Raw genomic sequence first — 14,809 nt, 5'->3', positions numbered from 1 at the left:
TTGAGCCACCAGGTGATGCTGGTACAGAGCATACAAGATTTAATTCTGGAAAAAAAAGATGTAATTAAGAATTTCTGCAAACTTAGATATGTAATTGTGCGGAAGGGAGGTGTTAAAACAAAACGGGCTTTTTTTGTTCTGAAGCCTGAGACATTAGCACTGTGGGCCATGAATGAGACAGGGCTTACCTGGTCTGATAGTTACCTATTAGGGTGGAATAGGATTTTTTTTTTTTTAAGATGATGTCCTCATTTTTAGGGAATAATTGGTACCAGAAAAAGATTATTTAAAGTTAATATACTTAAGGCTCTGGCTGGTTGGCTCAGCAGTAGAGCATCGGCCCAGTGTGTGGAAGTCCCAGGTTCGATTCCCGGCCAGGGTACACAGGAAAAGCACTCATCTTCTCCACCGCTCCCCTTCTCCTTCCTCTCTGTCTCTCTCTTCCTCTCCCACAGCCAAGGCTCCATTGGAGCAAAGTTGGCCCCGGTCACTAAGGACGGCTCCATGGCTTCTGCCTCAGATGCTAGAATAGCTCCAGCCGCAAGAGAGCAACGCTCCGGATGGGCAGAGCATTGCCCCCTGGTGGGCATGCTGAGTGGATCCTGGTCAGGTTCATGCGGGAGTCTGTCTGATTGCCTCCCTGCTTCTAATTTCGAAAAAAAAATTAATATACTACTTAAATAACATAATTAATGATATATAGAGAGATACAGACATATCTCTCTATATATCTATACACACACATGCACACACACATAATTCTGTACCCACAAAGGAAAAAATAGTTCTTCCTTTTCATATATTATGTCTTGTTATCAGGGTTATGCTGGCCTCTAAAACTGAGTTGAGCAATAGTCTTTTTAATTTTGAGGGAGAATTCATGTGATTTGTATGTTATCTCCTGTTTGCCAGTGAAATTATAAGGGCCTAGAGTTTTCTCTCTGAAAAGTTTGCATTTGTGTATTCAATGAATAAGATTATTTACTTTTTTGTATTTTTTGACAGTATTAATTACTTGGACTTATGTAGAAACCTCCACTTTGTATGAAATTTCAAATTAATTGATATAAGGTTGTTCATAGTAGCCCCTGATCCTTGTTATGTCTGTAGGACTTATAATGATGCTCACTTCCATTTCTGCCTTTGGTTATTTGTGGGTTCCCTCTTTATCTTCAGTCTCACCAGGGTTTGTTCTTTTTGTTAGTCTTTTCAAAGAACTATATTTTGAACTTGGTTCTCTCTTTTCTAATATTTATTTACTTTTATCTTTATTTCTTTTTCTCTCCTTGAATTTTTTTTGTTGTCCTTTTAGTTTCCTGGAAAAAAAAATGCTTTTATTTTTAGCCTTTTCTACTATATACCTATAGAGCTATAACTTTAAGGTAGGCAGAGGTAAAGTGTATCCCACAAACTTTGATATTGGTGCTTATTTCAAAATATTTTCTAATTTCTGTTGTGATTTCTTCTTTGGTCATGGTTGTATTAGAAGTCTGTTTCTTTATTTCTGAATATATAGGTGTTTTTAGTTTTCTCTTTGTAATTGCCCTGTCAGTAAACTTATTTTAAATTACTTTAAAGGTCAGATATATAATTTCAACCTTAAGAACCGTATTGTCTTTGCTATATGTGCTTTAAAATAGTGTTCTATAGTTATTAGATACTAAATTTTATATGTCTATTATTATCACTTATAATAAATTGTTTACTTCCATAGCTTTACTGATTAGTTTGTACACACTTGTTTTCTCTGTGGTGATTATAGCATTGTCTATTTCTTTGAGTATTTTTGTCACTATTTTACTTTAAATTTCTGAAGCTATTTCTTAGGTACCTACAAATTTGGAAATGTTATATCTTCTTCATAATTTGAACTTTTACATTATAAAATATTCCTTTCTTCATCACCGGTAGCACTTCTTACCTTAAAGTTTACTTTGTCTAGAATTAATACAGCTATGTCAGTTTTCTTTTGATTAAATGTGGTATGTCTTTATTCCCATCCTTTTACTCTCTGCCTCTCTGAATTCCTATATTTTATATGCATTCCTTATAGACTTCATATAGTTGGGCTTTTTTTTTCCCATTAATAATAGTGGCAATTATATTATTTTTTATTTTTTCTGAAGCTGGAAACGGGGAGAGACAGACAGACTCCCACATGCACCCGACCGGGATCCACCCGGCACGCCCACCAGGGGGCGACGCTCTGCCCATCCTGGGCGCCCTGGCCGGTTGGCTCAGTGGTAGAGCGTCAGCCTGGTGTGCAGAAGTCGTGGGTTCGATTCCCGGCCAGGGCACACAGGAGAAGCGCCCATCTGCTCCTCCACCCCTCCCCCTCTCCTTCCTCTCTGTCTCTCTCTTCCCCTCCCGCAGCGAGGCTCCATTGGAGCAAAGATGGCCCGGGTGCTGGGGATGGCTCCTTGGCCTCTGCCCCAGGCGCTAGAGTGGCTCTGGTTGCGGCAGAGCGACGCCCTGGATGGGCAGAGCGTCACCCCCTGGTGGGCGTGCCGGGTGGATCCCGGTTGGGCTCATGCGGGAGTCTGTCTGACTGCCTCCCCGTTTCCAGCTTAAAAAAAAAAAAAAAATACAGTATGACAGCCCGATTAGTGGTGGCGCAGTGGATAGAGCATCGACCTGGAAAGCTGAGGTCTCTGGTTCCAAACCCCAACGTTGGTGGCTTGAGCAGGGATCATCTGTCTAAGCGCAGGAAAATTGACATGATCCCAAGGTCTCTGGCTTGAGCTCAAAGGTTGCTGGCTTGAAGCCCAAGGTCGCTAGTTTGAAACCAATGTTCCTGGTTTGAGAAAGGGGTCACTGGCCTGGCTTCAGTGCTCTGTACCCCTGCCTGTCAAGCCACATAAAAGAAGCTAACAGTGAACTAAAGTGAGGTAACTATGAGTTGATGCTTCTCATTTTTCTCTCTCTCACTTAGAATAAAAAAATTACACAATATGACAATTATCACATTATTACTAGAGCATTTAGTCAATTTACATTTAATGTAATCACTGTTGTATTTGGATTTAAGTCTGTTTAATTATGTGCTTTTTTTTAACCAGATACATCTTTCTTTTTCTTAACTTTTTTGTTCTTTTTTGCCTTTTTTTTTAAAGAGACTCAGAGATAGGGACAGACTGGAAGGGAGAGAGATGAGAAGCATCAACTCATTGTTGCAGCTCCTTAGTTATTCATTGATTGCTTTTTCATATGCGACTTGACCAGGGGCATCAGCCAAGCCATTGACCCCTTGCTCAAGCCAGTGACATTGGGTTCAAGCAAGCAACCATGGAGTCATGTCTGTGATGCCATACACAAGCCAGTGACCCTGCGCTCAAGCTGGTGAGCCTGTGCTCAAGCCAGCAACCTCAGGGTTTTGAACCTGTATCCGTAGTGTCCCAGGTTGACACTCTATGTACTGTGCCACTGCCTGGTCAGGCTTGACTATTTTTTTTTATTATTTTTTTCTGTTAGTTTAGAAGTTTTTACACTTTTACTTTTCTTTTAGTAGTTAACTTATAGGTTATAATAAAAATCTATTATCTTTCGAAGTCTGTTAATTGGTACTTTTATCTTTTTCCAAGATAATGCAAGGACTTTAATATGCTTTCACTATTATATGATATAGTTACTATCTTTTTGTATGTTTAATTATCTGTATAATTTTAATCCAACATTATTATTATGTTGTATTTAGTCAGTATTCATTTTAGGCTTACTCACATATTGACTGTTTTCATTGCTCTTTATTTCTTCCTTCTTTTCTTTCTAGGGCGTTTCTGTCTGTTCGTCAGTGTTTCCTTTAGTGCAAGTCTGCTAGTAACAGATTCTCTTAGACTGTCTGAAAAATGTCTTTATTGGAGCTTTATTCTTGAAAGTTGTTTTGCTATATATAAAATTTTAGGTTGGCAGTTAACTTTTTCTCTCTTCACTTTGAAAATGCCATCTATTATTTTCTGCCTTCCATTGTTTCTGTTGAAAAGTTGCTTCTTTGTTGCAGGTAGATTTTTTCCCCATTAAAACCTTAATGTTTTTAAGGTTTTCTCTTGCCTTTGATTTTCAGTGTCTATGTATGGACTTTTTAAAAAATTTACCTTTCTTAGAGGTTGGAGGCTTCCTATAGTCAGTAGGGTGATGTCTTTATTTACATAGTTTTGAAAACTTTTCTGCCATTATCTCTTTAATATTTCTTCAACAGGATCACTCTCTCTCTTGGTTTTGTTTTGTCTTTTTTTTTTAACAGATGGTAGATCTTTTTATTATGTCCAGTCTTTTACCTTCTTTTCTGAATTTTTTCAGAAAATTTTTTGTTTTGTTTTGTTTTTCCTGCTTGATTCTTAATATTTTTTTCTGACCTAACTTCTGGTTCACTAATTCAACAGTGTCTTCCTGTCTCCTCCAGTATGGTTGTTTTCCGTCTGTCCTATAGCTACAGTGTCTGGAGTCATCAAGGGTTTCTGTTTTCTGTTGTTTTTACTGGTTTTCATTTACATTGTCTTGTCTCCTTTTGTGCTTGGTTACCTTTGATTGTGTTTCAGACACAGTATTTAAAACATTGTTTGAAAAAATATTTTGAGGCCTGAGATGATGTTACTTTCCAAAGAGTATTTTTATTTTTTCTGCCAGGTGCCAGGGCACTAAAAACATGGGTTACTTTAATCCAGTTTTAGGGATTAGTTTTCTGGACCATTCACATGAATTGAAGCTAGGCTGCAGAGTCCTCAAGGACTAGTGTCACTTCACCCAGCCCTCAGGTCTAGGACACACACCCTGGGGATGCCAGCGTCAGACACAGAGGGTTTACCAGGCTGCAGTCTGTACTCTGTGGGTCTGGACGCCACTTTATTCTCTACCCCAAGGGTTGACAAGCTCTTTCCATAAAGGATGAGAGTAAATATATTCGTCTTTGTAGAACTGTATAGTCTTGGTTGCAACAATTAATGCTGCCATTGTTCTACAGAAGAGCCATAGTGCATGAATTAACGAGCATGGATATATTCCAATAAAACTTTATTTACAAAATCAGGTACATGGAGCATGCAGATGCAGCTTCCTTGACCCTGATGTAGTGTGTCAGGAGCTCTGCTCAGACTCTCAGCCCCTCTTCTTAAACTTAGATTAGCCCTGACTGCTAGGCTGCCTCTCCTTGTCCTACATTGCTAAGAATATGTTGGATTTTTTTATGTTTGGTCCAGTTGTTCTTAGCAGGAGGTCTAAACTGAAATACCTTGCTTGCTATTTTCAGAAGCTTAAGTTATATATAAAATAACCAGTGTGAAAACAGTAAGGTTTTTCCCCCTCTGAGCTCCAAGAAAGAAGTTTCTTAAATTATTCTCAGAGACTATCTCTCACTAGCACTCTGTGATATATAAATGACTTTTTAAAAAAATGAAACTGAGTTTCAAGACATGTTTCTATAATCTTCCTAGAGAGATTGTGCCTTCCAGAGTTAAAGGTAAAGAGCAGTGCTGTCCATCAGAACTTTGTGTGATGATGAGAATATTCAATTTAAAAGCCACGTGAGGCTATTTAGTTTGGAGTAGATGCAGCTTAGATTAAAAGAAAAATCTCATCCCAGCACAGTTTTGTTCTACACTCTCACCCACTGAAGTACCCATTTCTCAGTGCTCTTGCAAGAAGTATTTAATCTAAATGAATTTGATGGATGGTATCTCACTAAAGATCTTAGACCTGGCAGAATATTTCCTTTATTTCTACCATTCATCTGGTATGATAGAAGTACATTTGTTATCCTAAATGGGCCATTATGTAAACAGATGTAGTCATTCAGTTACTTTATAACATGTTTTTCTTTGCAGGGAAAGGGGCGTGTTCGTCGAGGAAACTACCCAAGTCCATCCTCTCCTGTTGTAGTTGGAGTGCCTTCCGTGTCTGACGTGCCAGAAGAGACTTTGAGCAGTCAGGTGGCCGTGGAGACGGACATCAGCGAGCAGCAGCAGGCAGCCATGCAGCAGGAGGAGCGGGTGCTCACGGAGCAGATCGAGAACCTGCAGAAGGAAAAGTGAGTTTCCAGGTGGAAAGGGAGTGACCGTATTTCCCGTGTATAAGATGTTCCCATGTATAAGACGCACCTTAATTTTGGGGCCCAAAATTTGAAAGAAAAAAAAAAGTATTACATAAAGTTATTGAACTCAAGTTTTTATTCATCATAAAATTTATACAACTCCTCATCACGGTCAAAAAAGTGGGAAATGCAAGTAAAAAATCTACAACCACTGTATAAGATGCACCCAGTTTTTAGACCCTAAATTTTTCAAAAAAGTGTGTGTCTTATACATGAGGAAATACCATATCTGTCTTTACTTCTTTCTGTCCTTTATTCTTCCTGTATGTCAAGCACGGTGTCAGGTGATATAGGGGATGTGGAAAAGATGTTACCTGTTGTCAGGTAACAGTGTGAAAGCTATCACCTCACGGCAGGAAGCTCCATGAACAGGGAGACCTGAAACTGCTGCAGTGATGGTGCGGACAGGCTGACTGGGCAGGGCATGGCAGGGAAGCTTAGTCAGGATCCTGACAGGTCACCTGGAAGCCAGCTTCGGGAATTCCCAGGCTAAAATGGAGTACCTGCCAAGAATGGGCATTATTTGGAACTCCATGAAGGAAGACATGTTCTGAAGATCAGTATAGCCATGGGGCCAGCAACTAGATGGTCAGAGTGGGATAGCAACTCTAACGGGTGCTAGGATACTGGGCAGGGAGATTGGTTGTCACTTAGGAGAGGGACAAGCAAGCAGCTCTGTGACCATTCCCATCCCTGGAGCAGAGGTGGGTGGCAGTGCGTCTTGGGGACAATGTGACCATCCTGGGGTTCTCCCTGAAGGTCCCACATACTGATTCTGGTGGACAGTGATGACTCGTACATTTCAAGGGGATTTTTGTTCCTAGTTCCAGGGTCCCAGGTCTGAGAGTTTGATGCATGTGGGGATGTGCGTCTGTGTACAGTGCTTTCTGCCTGTCAGAGTTGATGGAATGTAGGTGAGCTGAAATACCAGCCGGAGCTCTGTGGCCCAGACGTGGTGAGGCGGCAGCGGCGCACACTGAGTAGGCTGTTGCATACAGGGATTAACTAAAAAGAGGGATGACTGGCTCAGCTCTGATGAAAATGATATCAGAGGCATTGAAGGATGAATGGGGATTTGTAGGAAGGGGAAAATCTTTCTAGAGAAAGGAATAAGTATGAGCAGTCTCAGAGGTGTGAATACACATGGCTTATGATGTAATGAGCTTCTTGTGAGATTGTCTTTGAAAAGATTGCTTCAGCTAGGTAGTGGAAGTGATGCTTACAGGGCTTCGAAAGGGAAGAGATGAAAAGGGAGTAAGAATATGAAGGACAAGGCGGTTGTGGGCAAACAGACTATTTGATTCAGAGCTGGTGTATTTCCAGGTAATGATGAACCCTCAGATCTGCCCAGTGGAGAAAGTTGCCTCTATGTGGAATGGTTGTTACAGTTGCAGGCATAAAGGAACTTTGGTGTTAGGGTATTAAAGTGAGCTGTGACAAAGATACTGATTGAAATAGATAGGGGGGATGTCAGGCAGTAATGAGAAAAGCAAGATTAGGAGCCATGTACCAAAGACTCAGGGAATGAGGGGCGTGACTGAGGTAGGTCAGCAACTGATGAAGAGTAGCAGAAAATAAGACAAGTGGAGATGGTATAAGCTTTAAGGACAGAAAAGACAATCAGGCCTGACCTGTGGTGGCGCAGTGGATAAAGCGTCGACCTGGAAATGCTGCGCAGTGGATAAAGCGTCGACCTGGAAATGCTGAGGTCGCCTGTTCGAAACCCTGGGCTTGCCTGGTCAAGGCACATATGGGAGTTGATGCTTCCAGTTCCTCCCCCTTCTCTCTCTCTCTCTCTCTCTCTCTCTCTGTCTGTCTTTCCCTCTCTCTCTCCTCTCTAAAAATGAATAAATAAAATAAAATAAATGTTTTAAAAAAAAAGAAAAGACAATCATTGTTTTACTTTATTCAGAGGTCTCTCTGTGGTCAAGGTAGAAAATATAGTCTGTATAGCCAGTTAGTAAAATATCATGAAAAATAGTTAAAGAGCTGGAAGGAATCTTTAGAGATTATCTGGTTTAATCTCTTTGTTCTGTGAATGAGGAAACTGAGGTCCAGAGAGAGAAAGGGTCCTTCCTGAGGCAGTATGAATGAGCTTAGAGTGAGTTTAGAACCCAATCTGATTATAAGCCCCCAAAGTGCCTTTTACCAAAAGGTCTCGCGCCTTTGCTTTCTTTCTCTACGTCCCCCTGGCCCTGTTCAGGCTCAGCCTTTGCTGTCATTTTGTCCTTTAGTGCTTACAGTTTTAGCCTTCCTATTACTATGGCTTACAGATTCTTATCACCACCCTGAATGAGAACAGCAAGAACTGTGACTGTTTTTGCTACTTAAATTCCTGACTTTTATGGAAGGTCTTTTCTCCTGTTGTCTTTCTTCCACTTCCTATCAAATGCTAGTGGGTTTCCGGATTGTGTCTTACAGGGAGGAGCTTACATTTGAGATGCTTGTACTGGAGCCCCGGGCCTCTGATGATGAAACCCTCGAGTCTGAGGCTTCCATTGGGACCGCTGATAGCTCTGAAAACTTGAACATTGAGTCTGAAGGTGCCACTTCTGAGAAACCCGGTAAATGAACACAGTAATGCAAAGAGGGTTAAGTATTCCCAAGCTAAGACAAAGTCCCTTTTCAGAACGCCTTGACCTTACAGGAAAAGGTGACAAAGCCCTAAGAAGTTGAAATATACTGGTCTTTATGAGGCTTTCATAAAAATTGTTCATTATGTGAGGCCTTCCATGCAGTGCAGCTTTTGGTAATTGAATGTTTTCTCTTGCATTTACTTTACCGCAGAGAAAATCCAGTAATCACAACAATGTTGTCTTACTGAGCCATGGTCTGTTTTCTAAGGGTGGGTAGTTTTCTAAATCGGGTAGTCAACCTTTTTATACCTACTGCCCACTTTTATATCTCTGTTAGTGTAAAATTTTCTAACCGCCCACCAGTTCCACAGTATTTGTGATTTATAAAGTAGGGAAATAATTTTACTTTATAAAATTTATAAAGCAGAGTTATAGCAAGTTAAAGCATATAATAATAATTACTTACCAAGTACTTTATGTCAGATTTTCGCTAAGTTTGGCAGAATAAATCTTTTTTTTTTTTTTTTGTATTTTTCCGAAGCTGGAAACGGGGAGAGACAGTCAGACAGCAGACAGACTCCCACATGCACCCGACTGGGATCCACCCGGCACGCCCACCAGGGGGCGACGCTCTGCCCCTCCGGGGCGTAGCTCTGCCGCAACCAGAGCCACTCTAGCGCCTGGGGCAGAGGCCAAGGAGCCATCCCCAGCGCCTGGGCCATCCTTGCTCCAATGGAGCCTTGGCTGTGGGAGGGGAAGAGAGAGACAGAGAGGAAGGAGAGGGGGAGGGGTGGAGAAGCACATGGGTGCTTCTCCTGTGTGCCCTGGCCGGGAATCGAACCCGGGACTCCTTGCACGCCAGGCTGACTCTCTACCACTGAGCCAACCGGCCAGGGCAATAAATCTTGATAAAATAACTTACTATAGTTAAATCTGTCTTTTTATTTATACTTTGGTTGCTCCACTACCGCCCACCATGAGAGCTGGAATGCCCACTAGTGGGTGGTAGGGACCAGGTTGACCAGCACTGCTCTAGATGATGGTGACAGTTGTAGGCCTCTCCTAATGACACAAATTTCAGACTTCTTGGGGTGATTCTGAAATGACACGTAGAAATGGATGATGAGCTCATTTCAAATTAAGCGTGTACACAGAATACTTCAGCCTGGACCTTCCAAAGCTGAGCCCACTTAATTTCTCATGTGAATAGTGACACTTACTCATTACATAATAGAATATTATGAGATTATGAGTAGAGGGAACTGTCATTTACATCTTTGGTCTCTTTTTTGCATTAGAGAGAAGCTTCGCCCCCAGCTCCCTGAAGGCAGCCAGCAAGTATGAACCTCCTAGCACATTGAGAAAGCAGCTAAGAAGGCAGCGTGACTCTCTGGACTCAGTGGACCCATCAGTTTCCTCTTTATGTTCCTCCAGCACTGCATCTTCTCATGCAACCAGAAAACGATTTCAGATTTACTCCAAATCGCCATTCTACCGAGCTGCCTCTGCTGGTGAGGCCCTGACAATGGAGGGGCCCCTAGGCCAGACCAGATCCCTGGAAGACAGGCCTCAGTTCATTAGCAGAGGAACCTTCAACCCTGAAAAGGGCAAACAAAAATTGAAGAATGTGAAAAACTCACCTCAGAAAACCAAAGAGACCCCAGAGGGGACGGTGGTGTCTGGTCGCAGGAAAACTGTGGACCCAGATGGCAGCTCTACCCAACAGTTAGCTCTCTTTGGAAATAATGAGTTTATGGTCTGAACTGGCAGATGTGTCCCTTCATGGCTGCAAAGTGGTGAACACATCTCATCGTCAGGGCCTCTCGTCACCTCATCCACAGCAGCCCCTCAGTGAGGTTCTGCCTCTGGCCCACGTGCACAGCTGAGACCTTGAGTGCCGGCCCAGGGCCGCTGCTGGGGGAGGCCCCTGATGGTCACAGGGCGGTGCCAGCTGTGCCTTGGCTGTTGTGTTGACTGGAGGTCTCACCAACAAGGCTGCCTCACCAGGGCCTGGGGGTGTGGGCCAGTCGTGGAGGCCTTTGTGGTCACCTTTCTTCATCTTCTCCCTTTCCAGAGGAGGTGTGGGAGTGGGGAGCACATGGTGGGCCCAAGGGGCCCACTGATCTCTGATGTTTGAAGAAAATGTAAATCTTTCTTAACCATGAAAGCAAAAGCCTTTGGGTTTATTTTGGGATAGTTAGGAGCTGGGGCAGAATCTACTTTTTCTCCAAGGATTTATAAGGAAAAAGCCTAAGCTCTCTATTTTAAGATTTTTGGAAAACACTTCATGTTCTATTCCTGGGTGAGTGGAACAGCAGCTGTCTCCATTGGGCCATCAGAGCACATCTCAGGCCTCTGGTTGCAGCAGAGAAGAGAGGCCATGCTTTCCTTTTTTGTTGATGTTTGATGTAATAATAATCAGTGCTAGTTTAACTCCTAGTTAGTTCTTGCCAAATATATTGCATGGGCTGAAGTTTCCGTAGCCATACTGTTCTCATGTCCCTGGTCCTAGGATCAGGTTCCTCTGATTTTATAAAAATGTCCCAGAGATACGGTGATCCCTGAACATGAGGGTTTCACTCTAATCCGTCCAGGCTTTTCTCTGTACAGATTAGACCGAAGATCACATATTCAGTTGCTGATAGATACCAACCAGAAACTCAAAACAAATGAATTGACCATTTAATAACTTCTCCTAAAACATTCTCACACTATACTGCATGAATAAGTGTTACTGAAAGCTGCCAGAAAATAAAAGTTTTTCAGATGACTCATCTAACATATCTTCTTTTCCTTAGACCATCAGTATTAAATAGATTTTTTTAAAAAATCAAGGACTACTTGAAGCTACTTTCATTAATATTCTGGTTACTGAAGTTTTATATATATATATATATACACACACACATATATATGTATATATATGTATGTATATATGTATATGTATATATAGTGTGCATATTTCTTTTTAACCTTATGCTTACCTCCTCCCATGGAATTCCTTCCCACAGATAAGGGATATCGGACAGGGATGTGAGAACCACGCGTCCCTGGGTTGAGGGACAAGTCAGACCATCTTTCACCCCACTAGGTGTCTTTATACACCTGAGTTATAATAGCGTTTTAAACTCCTTAGTTAGCATTCATGGGATTAGAAATCTGTTTTTGCTATTTATATACTATATGGAAAATGAAACACACTACCCTTTCTTGAGATACATATGTGAAAATGTTTATTTTTCAAGTTACTAAATGCATCTTGTCTAACTACCACATGCACTGTTATGAGAAATAGCCTGTACCACCTGTAACCTGAATTTTGGTTATTCTTCCTTTCTATGCCGCTTCTTCAATGTGAAGTTATGGAAGTACTAAGACTTAAGTAAGGCAGTCGCTCCTGTTACACAGTACTGAACCTCATGCCACTGCCTAAGTAGTTGTTGTCGAGCCCTAGAGGAGAGGCTTGGGACATTCAGAGTAGCAGCTAAATGTAGCAGGAGTCTCACATGGTTTGGGTTCCGATATAAGCTGGAGAAAGGAATCTAAATCTCCAGAATGATCATGGTTAGTGAGTAAATGTTCCATTCTATATCCCACAAGCATCTGCCACCTTGTTTATGCTATCCTGAGAAGTAATGAATACAAAGCCTTTAAAAATCTGAATTTTGGAAAATTTAGAAGAAAACCCAGTCTCAGCATGGTTGTGATGCAGTAGGGTTGCTGCTGTCCAAGGCCCCCTGCACTGCACATCAGTGTGGTGCTCCCGGTAGGTGGCTCTGCAGGTGTGCTGCTGCTCTTTGCGTGCATGCATTGGTCAGCACCACGCAAAACATGGCCCTTGTTGTGTAGGTCCCCTTGGCCCAGAGCAGTAGCCTGGAGAGCACATCTCGACATATACTCTCCTGAGTCTGTGGATTTCTGGTTACTGTTTTTAGCAAAGTAAGTTTTTTGGCAGTTAAAAAGCTGCCAAAAAATAGTGCACATAGGACACTTTACAGGAGCTTGGCAATGGATGTTGAGAAACTTTATAATTTTTCTCAGGGACCTGAAACCTGAATTTGGATAACATAAAATAAGAAATACTTGTTTTTCAGTTGCTAGATTTGTGGATTTCTAGTCATTTAATGAGCTACCAGAATGGAGGGTGGTGGGAAAGAGAGGTTCAGCTCCAGGAGTGGAGAGGAAGTGTGACCCTCCCTCTGCAGGGAGGGAAGCTGCTCTCATGGGATAATAGGTCTCATCATAACTCACCACTGCCAGAACCAAGTGCTGTCTCCTTCTGAAATTTCCCCTTAACTGGCTCTCTCCCTGGTCAAGTTATGTTACCAGTGAGGAGTGCTATGTGCATCACACTCACTTAGGAGTAAGATAATTAATAGGTGTCACATGTATTGCCTGATGCTTCTCCTCTGCTTGTTTTATCTCATATCTCAGAGAACATGCCTGCGGGGCAGCAGTAGGCAGCTCACCTGGAGCCCATACTCCAGGGTGGGGAGCATCCTGTCCCATCACACATCCCCAGCCCCAAGCAGAGCCTGGATTGCAGCTTTCCCCAGGAAAGCCAGCACATGCCTTGTCTTGAAAAGTGTGATGGCAGCTTGGAGCACATTGGGTACCACAGGTGAAGCAACTGACTCTAACAGCAATACAGGAAGAGTTTGGGATGTCACATGCTCGGCTTGTAATGCACTTTGCAAGTCCTGCCCTTTTAATTACTCTGCCACTCTGGGCTTCACCGAGGGAGATGCCGCCTTCCCTGTAGGGGCCTCCCTTTGATGGCTGTGGGAGGACCGAGGGCAGGAAATGGGATGCCAGAGCCCACTCCTCCACCTTCCTCAGATAGGCTGCAGGTGAGCGGCCAAGTCTCAGTGCCATCACAGTGGGGTTGTTTCCACTATCAGAGGATCCCAGAAACTTACTGAAAGAGGAGGTCCGACAGAGTGCCACAGGCCCACTTGGTCTTTTTAAACGAATGAATGTGTCTTTTTCACAAGCACTTTGGTGAAGTAGAGAGAAGAAAATATTCTCAGGATGTGTTCAAAGGATGTGTTTTAATTTTAAAAAGAAACAGTCCAGACACCTTTTCTCATCCTCTCTCCTCTCTCTCTTCTCTCTCTTCTCCCTTCTCCCCTCTCTCTTCTCTTTTTCCTCCCCTTGATAGGGAGGCAGACCTCTGGCACTGTCCTCCAACACCAGGTTCACCTTGGTGGTTAGCTTCCTCAGTATCTGTGGGAGTCCTCTATCTCTGTGCAGCTGACACACTGTTACCCACTTTTCTCTGGAACCACTCCCACATTTGATTCAGTGTTAAACAATGACAGCAAAATGATGAGTGTGGACATGGCTCTTAACTAGGTTTTGTTGGTCTCTTGGTTGAAATTGTTTTCCAGAAAACCCCCATAAAGGAGCCTATCACCTTGCTATGCCTATTTATCAGCCCTCTTTAGGTCATATAAAAGTTGCACCTTTGAACCATGTAATTGCATTTCCTAGGGGGAAAGGGGTGTAATACAGATTAGTATTATATTATTTTAAAGAATTTAACTAATTTATAAGTATGCTGAGTGTAAATTTTTAAGACTATGTATTGTAAAAGGACATATCCTGTGAAATAGAGTATTTTACTGTTAAAATAATTCTATAAGAAGAATGACTCACCCCTGGAACTGTTACATTCCTGACACAATCAATAGGCGCTTTGTCATTTCCTTTTGGTTTTGGCAGGGAGGGTATGGGGGAGCAAGACATCATCTGTATAAAGTTCAGTTTGTGTCACTCAGAATATGCACTGTATGCCTACATAAAAGCAGCTTGATGGACAAGTCACTCCAATGGCTTATTAAAGAACAAGCTTCCAGAAGCAGCAGTATGTGTGGTTTGTTTTCTGACCATCCCAGCTCCCACCCCAACTCATTGCAACCTGATCTCAAGAAACAATGATTTTCGTTAAACTTTTTTTTTTTTTTAAGGAAAAGTACTGAGCCCACAACTGACAAAGTGCAGATGTAGTAGTTACTGGAACTTACTGCATTTGCGTAGAATGAGATTCAGCTGTTTTCTGTCGTGGATGGCAGCTACTAGCTGTCAAGACTTCATTTAATCAGTTTAGGGCCAACTGGGCAGGAAGGAGGGAAGTCTACTTGTAGGATCC

At 42.3% G+C, this 14,809-nt stretch overlaps 1 protein-coding gene across 5 annotated transcripts in view; it reads left to right on the top strand.

The window, feature by feature from the left end:
- The window catches only part of MYO9A (myosin IXA), a 290,547-nt gene extending 276,026 nt beyond the window's left edge, over positions 1-14,521 (top strand). For all 5 annotated transcript variants that reach the window (XM_066277973.1, XM_066277974.1, XM_066277975.1 and 2 more), the window contains 3 exons: positions 5,817-6,019; positions 8,504-8,646; positions 9,957-14,521. In XM_066277973.1, coding sequence (XP_066134070.1) covers positions 5,817-6,019; positions 8,504-8,646; positions 9,957-10,420 — 810 coding nt within the window. In that variant the 3' untranslated portion in view covers positions 10,421-14,521. The remainder of the gene's footprint in view (positions 1-5,816; positions 6,020-8,503; positions 8,647-9,956) is intronic.
- Positions 14,522-14,809: the final 288 nt, after the last annotated feature.

This window comes from Saccopteryx bilineata, chromosome 4 (genome assembly GCF_036850765.1).
Source record: "Saccopteryx bilineata isolate mSacBil1 chromosome 4, mSacBil1_pri_phased_curated, whole genome shotgun sequence".
NCBI lineage: Eukaryota > Metazoa > Chordata > Mammalia > Chiroptera > Emballonuridae > Saccopteryx > Saccopteryx bilineata.
The sequence above is the reverse complement of the archived record's forward strand: the minus strand, read 5'-3'. Positions and strand labels throughout refer to the sequence as shown.